Below are 18,269 nucleotides of genomic sequence, written 5' to 3'. Positions count from 1 at the left end.
TCTAGTTCTGTTCTAGTTCTATTCTAGTTCTGTTCTAGTTCTGTTCTAGTTCTGTTCTAGTTCTGTTCTAGTTCTGTTCTAGTACAGTTCTAGTTCATTTCTAGTTCAGTTCTAGTTCAGTTCTAGTTCAGTTCTAGTTTAGTTCTAGCTCAGTTCTAGTTCAGTTCTAGTTCGGTTCTAGTTCAGTTCTAGTTCCAGTTCAATTTTAGTAGAGTTCTAGTACAGTTCTAGTTCTGTTCTGTTCTAGTTCTGTTCTAGTACAGTTCTAGTTCATTTCTAGTTCAGTTCTAGTTCAGTTCTAGTTTAGTTCTAGCTCAGTTCTAGTTCAGTTCTAGTTCAGTTCTAGTTCAGTTCTAGTTCAGTTCTAGTTCAGTTCTAGTTCTAGTTCCAGTTCAATTCTAGTAGAGTTCTAGTTCTGTTCTAGTTCTGTTCTAGTTCTGTTCTAGTTATGTTCCAGTTCTGTTCTAGTTCTGTTCTAGTTCTGTTCTAGTTATGTTCCAGTTCTGTTCTAGTTCTGTTCTAGTACAGTTCTAGTTCATTTCTAGTTCAGTTCTAGTTCAGTTCTAGTTCAGTTTTATTTCAGTTCTAGTTCCGTTCTAGTTCAATTGTAGTTCAGTTATAGCTCAGTTCTAGTTCAGTTTCTGTAGAAGTCGATAATTAAAACTGCAACGCCCACTTTTTGCCTCACCCATTTCCATAGAAGTTACTAAGGAAAATTCTTTGAAGACTTCAGAAAGATAAAACCTATGAGTTGCAAAAATCTATATCCAATACTTTACAACAAACATTTAATTACGCTATTATAAAATATTTCTTTAAAAAACATTTAATTAAATAATTTTTCGCAATTATTTTTTAAACCAGAACTTTTAGATAAAACTACAATATATATACAATTTACCTGAGTTACACTTGAGTTATTACAACAAAGCTTCTAAGTTTTATTAGAAGTTTTTTTTTTGTAATAAAATTTAATTTATTGCTTCAGTGATTTTTTGCCATATGTTTAGCTAAAGTTTTTTTTTGTAATTTAATTACAGAATTTCAATTACAACTTTAAACTTTCTAAATTTGTTAATAACCTCAATTAAATTTAAAGAATTTTTTTTTAACAAATAATTACAAAAGTAAATTAATAATATTACATATTGAATATATATATAAAAAAAAATTCAAATTAAAATGCACTTAAATAAAACGTGCCCGGAATATTTAATTTGTATTTATTTATAAAGAAATTTATGCCCAAAATGTTGAAACTTTTTCGTAATATTTTGTTTTATAAAAGGTAAAGGCGTTAAACGAATTATGGTTATTCATTATTATTTTTTATTTATTTTTAGTTTTAAAGCTTAAATAAACAAGTGCTCAATCAAAAAACAAACTTATGGACTGCAGTCGGTAAATATGTGGGTGGGTTTTACACACAAGTGGCGTTTACAAGAATTTCTTTAGTAATTTTTAGATTTTTTACCTGTAAATATGTTTGGGCTACTGGTTTTCTTTTATTCTTTGTTAAATTTTGTTTATTTGTTAAGTTTTTTTCAATTTATTTTCTTTCAATATTTTAGCGTGTTAATGAGGTGGAGTTATTTTTTCTTGGTAAACGTAAAAGAAACGACCGTTTTTTTAGGAATTTTTACCATGGAAAAGGTTAAATTGTTAGAGAAGTTATATACAATGAAAATTTTTAGAGGAAAAAAATGGAAAAACATTTCTATGATTAACACTTCTAGATGTCTTTGGCTGACTAGCAGAAATTCAATTTTATAACAATTTATTTTTGTTTAACTTCTATAAAATGCTGCCTTTAGAAAATACTTTATATTTTCTCCTTATCCTTTATTATTATAGTTTGTCTACTTCACTCTCTGTTTACTTGTCATTGCTATTGATAAAAGTACGTTTGTTAAACAGTACGTGAAGTTAACAATAGAAGTTAATGTGGGAAAATTGAGGTTAAAAACTAAATGTAAACAATCAAGTTATTTTTTTTTTCTTAAGTGCATTTTATTATTCAAATAATAACAATACTGAAAAAAGTGTTAAACTTGAAATGATAAAAGACAGCTTTTTGCTTGAATTCCTATAATATTTTTATCTTTATTTTGGAAATTAATGAATGAATATTGAAGCAAAAGAAAACAACAACAAATTTTAATATTCTATAAAATAAACAAAAATTTCAATAACAAATGTTTATATCTTTTGATTTGTATATGTAAAAGTTAAATGAACTTTAAATAAAATGAAGGTGAAAATTTAGAATAAAGACAGAAAAAGGGATAATAAAGAGATAATAAACATTTAACAATTTTTTATAAATTTTTAAAAATCAAGCATTTGTTAAAAATGTTATTTCTTTCTAGTTCAAATCTAGATTTAGATCACTTTCATTTTTGTTCTAGTTCTGTTCTAGTTCTGTTCTAGTTCTGTTCTAGTTCTGTTCTAGTTCTGTTCTAGTTCTGTTCTAGTTCTGTTCTAGTTCTGTTCTAGTTCTGTTCTAGTTCTGTTCTAGTTCTGTTCTAGTTCTGTTCTAGTTCTAGTTCTGTTCTAGTTCTGTTCTAGTTCTGTTCTAGTTCTGTTCTAGTTCTGTTCTAGTTCTGTCTAGTTCTGTTCTAGTTCTGTTCTAGTTCTAGTTCTGTTCTAGTTCTGTTCTAGTTCTGTTAGTTCTGTTCTAGTTCTGTTCTGCTCTAGTTCTGTTCTGTTCTAGTTCTGTTCTAGTTCTAGTTCTGTTTCTAGTTCTGTTCTAGTTCTGTTCTAGTTCTGTTTCTAGTTCTGTTCTAGTTCTGTTCTAGTTCTGTTCTAGTTCTGTTCTAGTTCTGTTCTAGTTCTGTTCTAGTTCTGTTCTAGTTCTGTTACTAGTTCTGTTCTAGTTCTGTTCTAGTTCTGTTCTAGTTCTGTTCTAGTTCTGTTCTAATTCTGTTCTAGTTCTGTTCTAGTTCTGTTCTAGTTCTGTTCTAGTTCTGTTCTAGTTCATGTTCTAGTTCAGTTCTAGTTCAGTTCTAGTTCAGTTCTAGTTCAGTTCTAGTTCAGTTCTAGTTCAGTTCTAGTTCAGTTCTAGTTCAGTTCTAGTTCAGTTCTAGTTCAGTTCTAGTTCAGTTTTAGTTCAGTTCTAGTTCAGTTCTAGTTCAGTTCTAGTACAGTTCTAGTTCAGTTCTAGTTCAGTTCTAGTTCAGTTCTAGTTCAGTTCTAGTTCAGTTCTAGTTCTGTTCTAGTTGAGTTCTAGCTTAGTTCTAGTTCACTTCTAGTTCAGTTCTAGTTAAGTTCTAGTTCAGTTCTAGTTCAATTCTAGTTCAGTTCTAGTACACTTCTAGTTCAGTTCTGATTAAATTTTAGTACAGTTCTAGTTCTTTTCTAGTTCAGTTCTAGTTCAGGTCTACATCTGTTCTAGTTCAATTGTATTCCTGTTTTAGTTCAATTCTATGAATATTAAATTATTATCAGAATTGTACCCTAAAAATAGGTGGGTGTCAGTTAGTTAAAAACTAACGAGATCCAAAAGCATTCTTTTAAATTTCTGAAAATTCAAACTATAAATTTCCGCACATAACTAACTGATTTTCATTAAGATTATTGAACACCTTAAACAAATCCCACTTTAAGTAAAAATTACCAAAAACATAGTTTTCACTAACAAACAAAAATTTGTAATTCAATCAACGATATAAATCATACCATATCAATGGCTTACCATACATATCAAACATCAACCCCACTCACTACACAAAAAAAAAAACTTATCTTTCTAAATATAGTATCGCTACGATTATGAGGGTTGCCTTAACTTCAAATCCATAGACTTTCACTTTTAATATGTTGACAATTTCACTCTGTTTAGCAAAACTTTATTTGAACAACGTACTAAACATTTTCTAACAAAAATTTCTTTAATTTGTGTAATGAAGCTTTGCAAAGTCTTATAAAAATCATGAGAGTGTAAAAGAAAGCAACAAAATGTTCAGTCAGTCAGTGGTTTTTATATTACAAATTAACTTGCATCATTTAACCGTAATTAGTAAATGAGATGATGACAGTTAGATAGATGAAAACAAAAATAAAACACATGGCGAATAAAATATGATTGGATTGGGGATTGACATTAAAGTGTTATTGTATTTTCTTTACTTTGTGGACAAAAATTAAAGTACAATTTTCTAAATAAATATTTAATCAGCTTAAAATTTATAAGTTTTCTTAAAAAAACAAAGATTTTGCCGCATTTTAAATCAATTATCAAGAACTTACAGTTGACCACACTGTTTTCGTGTAATCCATATATTGACAACTGTCATATATTGCGAATTTGCTCTATTTTGGAATTTCTTGTTTTCTCTCTTTTTCCATATGGCATACATGTGCCTGCACAAATAATTGCATTTTTGCCTGCTTTTTGCCTTTTAAAATGCATTTTCTATGAAATACTTTTAATATATTACTCACCGATTTATTATAAAAAACTTAACCATGTTTTCTTAATTAAGTTACGTATTTTTGTAATAGTTTTCTTGTCCATTATTTAATTCAAAACACAACAATTAAGTTTAACACAAAAACTTATTAATTGATTGATTACTGTTGTAATAATTATTATTCTTAACTAATTATATTAGTTTTTTCTATAACAATTAAAGGGTTTACCCCACAATCAAACTCATGCCACTATTTAAAGCAAAAAAAATCGCAATAGAATTATTAAATTATTAAAACAAAATAATTATTGTAATTTTATTAATTATAAAAATGCAAATCATATGACTGATATTGTAATTTGTTTTTTCTTTTTTTTATATTTTATAAGTTCAAACAACTTTAACATTTAGAACGGGTTTTTGAAGGATTTATTTAGTAAATACGTAAAAAGATTACGGGTTTTCAACACTTTTTACGTTTTTGTAAAAAAGAAAGAACTGGTTCCACAAATATTTCTACGTTTTTGTAAATATCTTCTATAAGGTTCAAAAATGTTAATGATGTTAATTGTTTTGTCATATTGATGGTTGCAAAATTCAGTTCTATTTCTAGGTTAGTTCTAGTTCTATTCTAGTTCTGTTTTAGTTCTATTCTAGTTCTGTTCTAGTTCTGTTCTAGTTCAATTCTAGCTCAGTTCTAGTTCTTTTCTAGTTCTATTCTAGTTCTGTTCTAGTTCTAGTTTAGTTCCAGTTTAGTTCTAGTTTAGTTCTGTTCTAGTTCTGTTCTATTTCTATTCTAGTTTGGTTCTAGTTGTGTTCTAATTCTGTTCTAGTTCTGTTCTAGTTCTTTTCTAGATCTGTTCTAGTTCTGTTCTAGTTCTGTTCTAGTTCTGTTCTAGTTCTGTTCTAGTTCTGTTCTAGTTCTGTTCTAGTTCTGTTCTAGTTCTGTTCTAGTTCTGTTCTAGTTCTGTTCTAGTTCTATTCTAGTTCTGTTTTAGTTTTGTTCTAGTTCTGTTCTAGTTCTATTCTAGTTCAGTTCTAGTTCAGTTCTAGTTCAGTTCTAGTTCAGTTCTAGTTCAGTTCTAGTTCAGTTCTAGTTCAGTTCTAGTTCAGTTCTAGTTCAGTTCTAATTCAGTTCTAGTTCAGTTCTAGTTCAGTTCTAGTTCAGTTCTAGTTCTAGTTCAGTTCTAGTTCGTTCTAGTTCAGTTCTAGTTCAGTTCTAGTTCAGTTCTTGTTCACTTCTTGTAGTTCTGTTTTAGTTCTATTCTAGTTCTGTTCTAGTCTGTTCTAGTTTTTGTTCTAGTTCAGTTCAATTCTAGTTTAGTTCTAGTTCTGTTCTAGTTCTGTTTCTAGTTCTGTTCTAGTTCTGTTCTAGTTCTGTCTAGTTCTATTTTAGTTCTGTTCTGTTCTAGTTCTGTTCTAGTTCGTTCTAGTTCTGTTCTAGTTCTGTTCTAGTTCTGTTCTAGTTCTGTTCTAGTTCTGTTCTAGTTCTGTTCTAGTTCTGTTCTAGTTCTGTTCTAGTTCTGTTCTAGTTCTGTTCTAGTTCAGTTCTAGTTTAGTTCTAGTTCAGTTCTAGTTCAGTTTCCAGTTCAGTTCAGTTCAGTTCTAGTTCAGTTCTAGTTCAGTTCTAGTTCAGTTCTAGTTCAGTTCTAGTTCAGTTCTAGTTCAGTTCTAGTTCAGTTCTAGTTCAGTCTAGTTCAGTTCTAGTTCAGTTCTTCAGTTCTAGTTCAGTTCTAGTTCAGTTCTAGTTCAGTTCTAGTTCAGTTCTAGTTCAGTTCTAGTTCAGTTCTAGGTCAGTTCTAGTTCAGGTCTAGTTCAGTTCTAGTTCAGTTCTAGTTCAGTTCTAGTTCTATTTCAGTTCTAGTTCAGTTCTAGTTCAGTGCTAGTTCAGTTCAGGTTCTGTTGTAGTTCAGTTCAGTTCTAGTTCTGTTGTAGTTCAGTTCTAGTTCTGTTCTAGTTCTGTTCTAGCTCTGTTCTAGTTCTGTTCTAGTTCTGTTCTAGTTCTGTTCTAGTTCTGTTCTAGTTCAGTTCTAGTTCAGTTCTAGTTCAGTTCTAGTTCAGTTCTAGTTCAGTTCTAGTTCAGTTCAGTTCTAGTTCAGTTCTAGTTCAGTTCTAGTTCAGTTCTAGTTCAGTTCTAGTTCAGTTCAGTTCTAGTTCAGTTCTAGTTCAGTTCTAGTTCAGTTCTAGTTCAGATCTAGTTCAGTTCTAGTTCAGTTCTAGTTCAGTTCTAGTTCAGTTCTAGTTCAGTTCTAGTTCAGTTCTAGTTCAGTTCTAGTTCAGTTCTAGTTCAGTTCTAGTTCAGTTCTAGTTCAGTTCTAGTTTAGTTCTAGTTCTGTTCTAGTTCTTTTCTAGTTCCAGTTCTAGTTCAGTTTTCATTCAGTTCTAGTCCAGTTCTTCTTCAGTTCTGGTTCAGTTCTAGTTCAGTTAAAATTCAGTTCTTTGTGAGTTTTAAAGCCTAAAACAAAGAAATTTCCATAACTAAAGCTGTTTAGATACAATACTAATTTATAAAGTAACAGGTAGTTTTTTTTTCAAAAAAAAGAGTAAAAAATACCTAAAAAAAGAATTCTAGTTTTCAGGAATTTATTTAAAATGTCCCCTATAAAATATCCTAATTTCCCCTTTTTTATTGAACTGCAAAAGTTTTCTCCTTTTTTCCTAATCATAACTACCTGTTAAAATTTATGCATCCTTTTTTTGAAGTGATTTTAATCTGTCTCTTGATTTAAATATTTTTCCTAATCCTAGTCTAGCAGTCAGTATTAAACTCATTTAAAGTCTAAGCCATACTTATAATATTTATTGTTTTTTCTTTCTTGAGATGGTTTATTAACCTTTTATCTCAATTAAGTGTGACATGCTACCATGAGAATGTTTATTTTCTTTACGATTTTAACAATAACAACAAACGGAAGTAGTCTTGATGTTGTTATTAAAATTAAATGTCTTTTTCGGCTGCGGTTTGCTAGAGTGTTGCCATTGTTGTCTGTGAAAGACTTAAAGGTGTTGTGACCAACACTAATGTCAGTGAGTGAGTGTAAAGATAGCAACATGCACATTAGCGTAATTTGTTAGTGCTGCTAATCTTTTTTCTCTTTCTGACTTTTTGTAGTGTATTTTCATTGTTGTTATTGTGCTGTATAGACAACCAGACCAGACTAGAGGGACTAACAAATCTAATTTAATGGTCAGATTTTTTTCTTTTGTTTTTGCTGGAGTTTTTCCCACTTTAAAACAAAAGACAACTCTCAAATAACAATTATTATTTGTTGCTGTTTTTGTTGGTGTTTGAAAGCCAAAACCCAAAGAATTAGAGTGTAAAAGAAGAAGAACGCGTTTATACAAATACAAAAGAAATTTCCCAAGGGCAACATTTTTATTACCCGAGAAAGAAAATTTCCGTGGAAATTACAACAAAACAGTTAGAAGACATGACATGAAGTAGAGACCAAAACAAAATCGAGAAAAAACAAATTGGGAAAGAATAACAAATGTTATTTAGTTGAATTTTGGTAGTGTTAAAGTTTAGACCTCAAAATGTTCGAACGAACTATGATGTTTAGTAACTTGCGCGTAACTATTTTAATATTGTTTGTTTTGTGTGTTTGTTAAGAAAAAGTTTGTAAACAAAAAGTTACATTAGATTTTTCCTAAAAATGTGTTATTTTTTTAAATTACAGCAATAAGAAACAACAAAAAAACATTGACCAAAATTAAAAATAAATATTAAAAAACTTTTTTCATTAAAAAAAAAAAACAAACAAATAATAAATCTTAACAAAAAACAGTTTAAATTTAAGTTAAAAAAACTTCAAATAATATAAACAATAAAATAAAGTGTTTAACATTTAACAAAACTTCAAAAAAACTATGGCTTCTTTACAACAAAAACGGCCTTCCATATCAAATTGGTTTTCTTCTTTAAGAAGACAGCCGAAAAATAAAAAATCTTCCTCCTTATATGGAGTAGACAAACAATATCAACGTAGCTGTATCGATTTGCCTTCCAGTACTTTTTATGTGGGCCCTAAAACGGGCAAAGATCAGTTTATTTCTTCCTCCACAAATTCACCCATTACCACTAACTCTACCGATAATTTGCTGGAAAATGAGCGTAAATCAAAATCCAATATATGTGCCAGATGTTGCTGCACGATCTTGCCGCCCAAATCAAGATCTCTAACGCCTCCCTCTTCGCCCAATACTAACAGCAATACCATAACACCAGATTCCAATACGCCGACTACATGCTCACCCGCCAGATCTCCTTCAATAAATCCTTATATAAGCATAGCTTCCTATAATAATACCACACCTACTGCCACCACACCTTTAACAGAAGCGCCACCCTCGCCTTATGATAATGTTCAGCAGCAGCCTACCATTTCGTCGTGTACAGTTTATGAAACTGAATTACGTAAAAATGTGGAAATGGTGCGTTTAGAATCGTGTGATTCCGGCAGTTTGGGTTTGTCAGATGTTCCCAGCTCTCCCTTAACGCCCACTAAGCCTACCACTCCTCAAACACCACCCGCCAATGCTACTCATGTCATCAAGAAAACTACAGAATTCCAGCGCTCTTTAACCACCACCACCACACAGACACTCATCGTCTCACGACCCGTTGAACTAATACTCAATGAAAAAGGTGAAATTATCGGCAAAAGACCCAAATCTTTCGATAAAACTTTACGTTCCAACAGTTTGGGTTGTGTATTGGATGAACCCAATGAGTCTGCCGCCCTACCTACCTCTCCACTAAATGAATCTTCACCTTTAATACTCGACTCTCATGACATTAAATTCATCGATGATTCCTCAACATCACAAAGTGAAAATGAACGTAATTCTCAGCAGAGTTGCAATCAGGATATCGCCGAGAAAGAGAATTACTATTATACATTACCTTCGAAATTTAAGAAAACACCACGTTCGAAAGGTATTTCGACGGCGTCGGCGGTTAGTTCACCGCGCACACTTAAGGCTGGCCTTATGTTGAACAATAATGTGGGTAGTTTGTGTGATGACTGTCGCATTGTTATCGAAAGAAATCGTAATAATCGCAATATTCATTATACGAATGCACTGATAACGAATAGGGTAAGTAGAAGTTTTCCTATTGAAAGTTTATTATTTTGGAATACATTATTTACTCTGCTAACGAAGCAAGCAGAACTTTGAATGGAATCCAGACGATTTAGTTTCATTATAGTTCAGTTCTAGTATAGTTGTCTTCGGTTCTAGTTCGATTTAAGTTTAGTTCTAGTATAGGTGTCATCGGTTCTAGTTCGATTCAAGTTTAGTTCTAGTTCAGTTCTAGTTGAGTTCTAGTTGAGTTCTAGTTTAGTTCTAGTTCAGTTCTAGGTCAGTTCTAGTTCAGTTCTAGTTCAGCTCTAGTTCAGTTCTAGTTCAGTTGTAGTTTAGTTCTAGTTTAGTTCTAGTTCAGTTCTAGTTCAGTTCTAGTTCAGCTCTATTTCAGTTCTAGCTCAGTTCTAGTTCACTTCTAATTCACTTCTAGTTCACTTCTAGTTCAGTTCTAGTTCAGTTCTAGTTCAGTTTTAGTTTAGTTTTAGTTCAGTTCTAGTTCAGTTCTAGTTCAGTTCTAGTTCAGTTCTAGTTCAGTTCTAGTTCAGTTCTAGTTTAGTTCTAGTGTAGTTCTAGTTCAGTTCTAGTTCAGTTCTAGTTCAGTTCTAGTTCAGTTCTAGTTCAGTTCTAGTTCAGTTCTAGTTCAGTTCTAGTTCAGTTCTAGTTCAGTTCTAGTTCAGTTTTAGTTCAGTTTTAGTTCAGTTTTAGTTCAGTTCTAGTTTAGTTCTAGTTCAGTTCTAGTTCAGTTCTAGTTTAGTTCTAATTCAGTTCTAGTTCAGTTCTAGTTCAGTTTTAGTTCAGTTCTAGTTTAGTTCTAGTTCTGTTCTAGTTTAGTTCTAGTTTAGTTCTACTTCAGTTCTAGTTCAGTTCTTGTTTAGTTCTAGTTTAGTTCTAGTTCAGTTCTAGTTCAATTCTAGTTCAGTTTTAGTTCAGTTCTTGTTCATTTCGCTTCTTATTGGATTTTCTTTTTTATGTGATATCACTGTTTATCAACTGTCAATTACAGTAAATCTAAAACCAAGTTGGCAACTCCATATAAATAATAACAAAAAAATGAAAGTGTTGTCAAGACGAAATTCAGTTATGCAAATATTATTTGTTTTTGCTTCAGCCAGCAAATAATTTACATATTTGTGTAAAATAATTAATGTGTGATTGCAATTTTTAAAACATTCTAAAAATAAATTGAATGACAGCTAACATTGGAATTTTTTCAAAACAAAAACGATTAATAATACAACAAAATTAAAAAAGTAATATTTAATGACAACACTGATGAGCTCATAAATATTATGAAATGGAATTATTTAATGATCAAGTAAATACAAAACTAAAAAATTTGTAAAAAATAACTAATGACAGAATCTAAAAAACGACTTAAATATTTAAAAATTACAAGACAAAAAACATTTTTTATATTTTTTTTTTAAACTATTAATAAATTTAACATAATTCTGGTTTTATTAGCTAATTTATCAAAAAAATAAAAGATTTTTAAAGCGCTCATAAAAAAACCCGCCATAAAAATGTTGAAAACTAGAAAAAAAATCCCCTAATTACTTATGACAGTTAACAAGTGGTTTCATGTATTCTTCACAACATGTTGCTTGGAAAAACATGTAGAAAGATGAGTTGAAATTTTACACAAAAAATAATAAAACATTTCCTTTAATTAGCTTATAACTACTCTAAAGTAACAACACAATCTATTTTTGAAATTTATATTACAAAAAAAAATCTTCTAAAAACCGGTCCAAAAAAATGCTGAAAAGCATCCATACATAAAATGTGTCCCCCTTGTGAGCTGGAAAAGAAGAGATGAAATAAAATCATGAAATAAATACTGTTTGGCTGCGTGTTATAATTCAAATTCTTTGGCAGAACAACAGAACATTCTTCAGAAATAATTGAAGCGAGAATTAACCCGCTAAAAGCAAAAAGTCTTAAACATTATTTTATGATAGCCAATGCTGTCAGATTGATGGAATATGATAAAGGAACTCCCATCATTGGTTTTTGCAATACTAATTTAGTTTTAGTTCAGTTCTAGTTAAGTTCTAGTTCAGTTCTAGTTCAGTTCTAGTTCAGTTCTAGTTCAGTTCTAGTTCAGTTTTAGTTCAGTTTTAGTTCAGTTCTAGTTTAGTTCTAGTTTAGTTCTAGTGTAGTTCTAGTTCAGTTCTAGTTCTAGTTCAGTTCTAGTTCTAGTTCAGTTCTAGTTCAGTTCTAGTTCAGTTCTAGTTCAGTTCTAGTTCAGTTCTAGTTCAGTTCTAGTTCAGTTCTAGTTCAGTTCTAGTTCAATTCTAGCTCAGTTCTAGTTCAGTTCTAGTTCAGTTCTGGTTCAATTCTAGTTAAATTCTAGTTAAGTTCTAGTTCAGTTCTAATTCAGTTCTAGTTCAGTTCTACTTCAGTTCTATTTCTGTTCTAGTTCAGTTCTAGTTCAGTTCTAGTTCAGTTCTAGTTCAGTTCTAATTCAGTTCTAGTCCAGTTCTAGTCCAGTTCTAGTTCAGTTCTAGTTCAATTCTAGTTAAGTTCTAGTTAAGTTCTAGTTAAGTTCTAGTTAAGTTCTAGTTCAGTTCTAGTTCAGTTCTAGTTCAGTTCTAGTTCAGTTCTAGTTCAGTTCTAGTTCAGTTCTAGTTCAGTTCTAGTTCAGTTCTAGTTCAGTTCTAGTTCAATTCTAGTTAAGTTCTAGTTCAGTTCTAGTTCAGTTCTAGTTCAGTTCTAGTTCAGTTCTAGTTCAGTTCTAGTTTAGTTCTAGTTCAGTTCTAGTTCAGTTCTAGTTCAATTCTAGTTCAGTTCTAGTTCAGTTCTAGTTCAGTTCTAGTTCAGTTCTAGTTCAGTTCTAGTTCAGTTCTAGTTCAGTTCTAGTTCAGTTCTAGTTCAGTTCTAGTTCAGTTCTAGTTCAGTTCTAGTTCAGTTCTAGTTCAGTTCTAGTTCAGTTCTAGTTCAGTTCTAGTTCAATTCTAGTTCAGTTCTAGTTCAGTTCTAGTTCAGTTCTAGTTCAATTCTAGTTAAATTCTAGTTAAGTTCTAGTTCAGTTCTAATTCAGTTCTAGTTCACTTCTACTTCAGTTCTAGTTCAGTTCTATTTCTGTTCTAGTTCAGTTCTAGTTCAGTTCTAGTTCAGTTCTAGTTCAGTTCTAGTTCAGTTCTAGTTCAGTTCTAGTTCAGTTCTAATTCAGTTCTAGTCCAGTTCTAGTCCAGTTCTAGTTCAGTTCTAGTTCAATTCTAGTTAAGTTCTAGTTAAGTTCTAGTTCAGTTCTAGTTCAGTTCTAGTTCAGTTCTAGTTCAGTTCTAGTTCAGTTCTAGTTCAGTTCTAGTTCAGTTCTAGTTCAGTTCTAGTTCAGTTCTAGTTCAGTTCTAGTTCAGTTCTAGTTCAGTTCTAGTTCAGTTCTAGTTCAGTTCTAGTTCAGTTCTAGTTCAGTTCTAGTTCAGTTCTAGTTCAGTTCTAGTTCAGTTCTAGTTCAGTTCTAGTTCAGTTCTAGTTCAGTTCTAGTTCAGTTCCAGTTCAGTTCTAGTTCAGTTCTAGTTCTAGTTCAGTTCTAGTTCAATTCTAGTTCAGTTCTAGTTCAGTTCTAGTTCAGTTCTAGTTCAGTTCCAGTTTAGTTTTAGTTCAGTTCTATTGCAGTTCTAGTTCAGTTCTAGTTCAATTCTAGTTCAGTTCTAGTTCAGTTCTAGTTCGGTTCTAGTTCAGTTCTAGTTCAGTTCTAGTTCAGTTCTAGTTCAGTTCTAGTTCAGTTCTAGTTCAGTTCTAGTTCAGTTCTAGTTCAGTTATAGTTCAGTTCTAGTTCAGTTCTAGTTCAGTTCTAGTTCAGTTCTAGTTCAGTTCTTGTTCAGTTCTAGTTCATTTCTAGTTGTAGTTCTGTTTCAGTTCTGTTCAAGTTCTGTTCTAGTTCTGTTCCTTTCTAGTTCTGTTCTTTTCTAGTTCTGTTTTATTATGTTCTTTTCTAGTTCTGTTCTATTATGTTCTAGTTCTGTTCTTGTTCTGTTCTAGTTCTGTTCTAGTTCTGTTCTAGTTCTGTTCTAGTTCTGTTCTAGTTCTGTTCTAGTTCTGTTCTAGTTCTGTTCTAGTTCAGTTCTAGATCAATTCTAATTCAGTTCTGTTCTAGCTCTGTTCTTTTCTAGTTCAGTTCTATTTCAGTTCTAGTTCAGTTCTAGATCAGTTCTAGATCAATTCTAGTTCAGTTCTAGTTCTGCTTCTACTCTCTTCAATTGTTTTTCTGTTCCATTTCAGTTCTATATGTTTTAAAGGGTTAATCTTTAGTAATCTTTCTCGTTTCTTTTTCATATACATTTTCTAAACAACAAGCGCCTTTATAAATAACTCATCACTATTTGAACGTCTTCTTTACCAAACTCATGTTGAAAACTATCATCTAACAGCCTTTATTTTTATCTATTTAACTGTCTTCTTTTGGCGTTTTGTTTTTTTTTTTCATGATACAAACGTCATTAGATATTGTTTTTATTATTTTTTAATTTAAAACCAACAGGTTTTTCATTCTTCTTACCTCGCTTAACAACTCGTAATTAGTATAATTGATTAAGATTGAGAAAAAAATATAAACAAATCTTATCGGTGGAAGAAACTTGAAGATAAAGATGATTATGAGAATAAGAAAAACTGGCCAACTTGACGACTACTAGTTTTTGTTACAATTGTGTATGTTAATATTGTGACAGGTTTTCGGAATTATAATTATTTTTACTTGTTATTAACTTGGTGTAACCGAAACAGAGCGGTTAAAGTTCTTTGAACTTTTTATTTTATTTTTTTTTTTCTATTTTATAATTGAGATATTTTGTTAAAAGTATTTGATAAATAGAGTTGGGAAGGAATTCATTTATCTGGCATCTCTACTTACGCGTAATAATGACAGTACTAAAATCATCACTTGTTTGACAGTGCTGCCAATATAGCGATAACAAAGAGGTGATGTTATAATTCCTTAGATGTTTATTTTAATCGAATTTTAGTTTTAATTAGAAAAATTATAAGCTAAACGTGAACTCTTTTTATACATTTAAACTTTCAAATCTTCTCAAAAACTTTATTCTTGCCACAAGAAATTTAAAACTTTAACCATTAAGAATCAATCAAATACATCAGATTAAAACTTCATTTCCTTATTACGAACAAAAAAAAAATTAAAGAAAAACTATTGAAGTCTTATAAAAATAAAGACAAAGTATAAAATTACCACAAAACAAAACAGAAATATGTCAACTTTGTAAACAAAGCTAACTGTCACTTTACTCGGTTTATATGAATATGACAAAAAAAACTGTCAATTTGACAAATACTAGAAATGAACGTGTAAAAGTTTGTTTGTTTTTTTTTTTACAAAAGAAAATGATTAAAATGTATTAAAATACAAAACATTACACAAATCTAGATCATGGTTGATTTAAATAAAAAAAAGTGCCTGTGTTAAGAAGCCACTCAAGTTACGCTGAGAAAACAAAATAATACAAACAAAAACTATAATACATGCAGCTTAAATTAAAAGCTCTTCTTGCTAAGTTTTTTTTTTAAATTTGCATAAAATGCATTACAAAAAAATGGAATAATAAATATATAAACTTAAAAAAAGACCCACAATAACTAGCAATTGATATTTTCCGGTTTGTAAATTATTAAAAAAAAAAAAAACGTGTCAATGTTGAACAAATTTTTTTTCAAAAACTTCCTAAAAACTACTTAAAAATATTAATTTATTGGCCATTATCTAAAAACAAAAACGAATATTTAAAAAAAATTGCGGTTTATGGATTTTTATAATAATTGACCAATTAAATTTTATTAAAATTTAACTACATTGTATATTTAAATGCATTTTTTAGTTTTTTTATCTAAATTAGCTTGAAATATGACTGAAATGCAATTAAAACGTCAAAATGCTGAGCGCTAAAATGTGTTTTGTAGCTAAATTTGACTTCAGTAAAGGTCCCATATATATTTAAGAACTTAATGAATATACCAAGAGCAACTATTCTATAGGAATAGCTCTGTCATAATGTAAACAATTTTGCCATTAAAAAGCTGTCATTATGTGAGCAATTTTTCTACAAAAAAGCTGTCACAATCTGAGCAACTTTTGTATAGGAAAATTTGACACAATGTGAGCAACTTTTACATAGATAAAGCCGAAACAATGTGAGCAACTTTTCTATAAAAAGAAGTGGCCAGAATGTGAGCAACTTTTCTATAGAAAAAGCGGCAATAATGTGAGCAACTTTTCTATAAAAAAGCGGCAACAATGGCAGCAACTTTTCTTTGAAAAAAAGTTGTCACAATGTGAGCAACTTTTCTATAGAAAACGCTGTCACAATGTGAGCAACTTTTCTATAGAAAACGCTGTCACAATGTGAGCAACTTTTCTTTAGAAAACGCTGTCACAATGTGAGCAAATTTTCTATAGAAAACGCTGTCACAATGTGAGCAATTTTTCTATAGAAAAAGTTGTCACAATGTGAGCAACTTTTCTATAGAAAAAGTTGTCACAATGTGAGCAACTTTTCTATAGAAAAAGTTGTCACAATGTGAGCAACTTTTCTATAGAAAAAGCTGTCACAATGTGAGCAACTTTTCTATAGAAAAAGCTGTCACAATGTGAGCAACTTTTCTATAGAAAAAGTTGTCAAAATGTGAGCAACTTTTCGATAGAAAAAGCTGTGAAAGTGTGAGCATCTTTTGTGTGCAACAATGTGAGCAACTTTGCTATAGAAGAAGCTGTCACAATGTGAGCAACTTTTCTATAGAAGAAGCTGTTACAATGTGAGCAACTTTTATATAGAAAAAGCCGTCACAATGTGAGTAACTTTTCAATAGAAAAAGCTGTCAAAATGTGAGCAACTTTTCTGCAGAAAAAGCTGTCACGATGTGAGCAAGTTTTCTATAGAAAAAGTTGTCACAAAGTTGTTTCTCTATAGAAAAAGTCAAGTGCTCCGCATTAAACTGATAAAAAATGTACACCTCTATACCAGAAAGATGATCCAGATACTCGTCCCGAAAATTTGATCCGCTCTCTTGCAATTTTCGTCTAGTCTTCACAACAAGATTTTCTCCTTAATTTCGCCTTCTCTAATTCATTTAACATTTTGTCGCTTTAACGCCTTAATTGTAATCGAGTTTATTATAAACATTTAAAATTTAATCATTTTAGAGCGTATCTCTTTAATCAGACACCCAGTATTAATGTGTGTGATTTAAAAAAAAAATAATAAATAAAAAAATGTATTTTTATTAAATTAAACTCAATGTGTGGGCCATGTGGTGCCCTGGTACGTATGTTAATAATAATAAAAAAATGTTTTAATTTTCTGATTTTGATAATTTTTAATTTAATTATCTTTTTTTCTTTTTTGCAAAAATGTCTTTGACAGCATTTTGTTATATGGATTTATAAACATTTTATTACTTACAGTTGTTTTATTATGTATTTAATCATTTAATTTGCAAAATTTGTTTAATATTTTGTTGTTGTTGTGTGCTGTCGATGGCGTGTATTGTTTTTTATGTAGCAGACCAATAAACTTAATTGAACTTTAAAAAAAAATTAAAATGAAAAAATGCATTTAAAATTTGATTGGCATTTATAAAAAAACTATGCCAGAGTTTTAATATTAAATTTTATTATAATAAACATTGCTTTTTAAGTTTTTTTTTTTTTTTTTCAATTTGTTTAAAACTTCCGTAAAATTTATTGAATTTTTGCTAAAATTTGGAGGTTTTATAAAAAGGAAGTTTAATAAATTTATTAATAAATTACAGATTGTTTTAACTTTTTTTTAAGTTTTAAAAATAATTCAATATTTTTGTTTTTCTTTATATTTTTAGCAAATCAAAGATGAATTATGCGAAGTGGTTTCCGAAATGGAGGCACTCGATGTGCCCGAAGACTGTAAACATTCCAATAAAGATAAACAAATGTCCATTGGACGTAAGAAATTTAATATGGATCCCAAAAAAGGTATGGAAAACTATAATTTAAATCAAAACTTTTAAAATTAAAATGTTTTATCAAAAATAAAGGTTTCAATGCTAAAAATCTTACATTTACTTTTAAACAATTGGCATCACTCTTTTAAAACAGGGTTGCTAAGTAAGATAACTTAAAAAAGTAAACATTAACAAAGTTGTTAAGGAAAGTATCCAACTGGCATGGAAAATTCGGTACTATAGTCTAGTCTATAGTCTAGACTATAGTCTAGTCTATAGTCTAGTCTAGACTATAGTCTAGTCTATAGTCTAGTCTAGACTATAGTCTAGTCTATAGTCTAGTCTATAGTTTAGTCTATAGTCTAGTCTATAGTCTAGTCTATAGTCTAGTCTATAGTCTAGCCTATAGTCTAGTCTATAGTATAGTCTATAGTCTAGTCTATAGTCTAGTCTATAGTCTAGTCTATATTCTAGTCTATAGTCTAGTCTATAGTCTAGTCTATAGTCTAGTCTATAGTTTAGTCTATAGTCTAGTCTATAGTCTAGTCTATAGTCTAGTCTATAGTCTAGTCTATATTCTAGTCTATAGTCTAGTCTATAGTCTAGTCTATAGTCTAGTCTATAGTTTAGTCTATAGTCTAGTCTATAGTCTAGTCTATAGTCTAGTCTATAGTCTAGTCTATAGTCTAGTCTATAGTCTAGTCTATAGTCTGGTCTATATTCTAGTCTATAGTCTAGTCTATAGTCTAGTCTATAGTCTAGTCTATAGTCTAGTCTATAGTCTAGTCTATAGTCTAGTCTATAGTCTAGTCTATAGTCTAGTCTATAGTCTAG

General features: G+C 30.2%; 1 protein-coding gene across 1 annotated transcript; it reads left to right on the top strand.

Annotated features, from left to right (window-relative positions):
• Positions 1-8,152: 8,152 nt before the first annotated feature.
• LOC119613170 (mucin-2-like) lies at positions 8,153-17,516 on the top strand. The gene is made up of 2 exons (XM_037969115.1): positions 8,153-9,512; positions 17,334-17,516. The coding sequence occupies exons 1-2, from the start codon at positions 8,283-8,285 to the stop codon at positions 17,499-17,501; spliced, it is 1,398 nt and encodes a 465-aa protein (XP_037825043.1). The 5' UTR covers positions 8,153-8,282; the 3' UTR covers positions 17,502-17,516.
• Positions 17,517-18,269: the final 753 nt, after the last annotated feature.

The sequence above is a fragment of the Lucilia sericata genome, unplaced genomic scaffold, assembly GCF_015586225.1.
Source record: "Lucilia sericata isolate MDLA Ls3-8-SP2 unplaced genomic scaffold, ASM1558622v1 Contig001995F_arrow, whole genome shotgun sequence".
Lineage (NCBI taxonomy): Eukaryota > Metazoa > Arthropoda > Insecta > Diptera > Calliphoridae > Lucilia > Lucilia sericata.
This window is presented reverse-complemented; position numbering and strand designations above follow the sequence as displayed.

What these genes read in the sequence shown, in the direction of transcription:
- LOC119613170 (XM_037969115.1), top strand. Translation starts at nt 8,283, where the DNA reads ATGGCTTCTTTACAACAAAAACGGCCTTCCATATCAAATTGGTTTTCT. An exon ending in ATGCACTGATAACGAATAGG is followed by an intron (nt 9,513 to 17,333) that starts GTAAGTAGAAGT and finishes TTATATTTTTAG; the next exon opens with CAAATCAAAGATGAATTATG.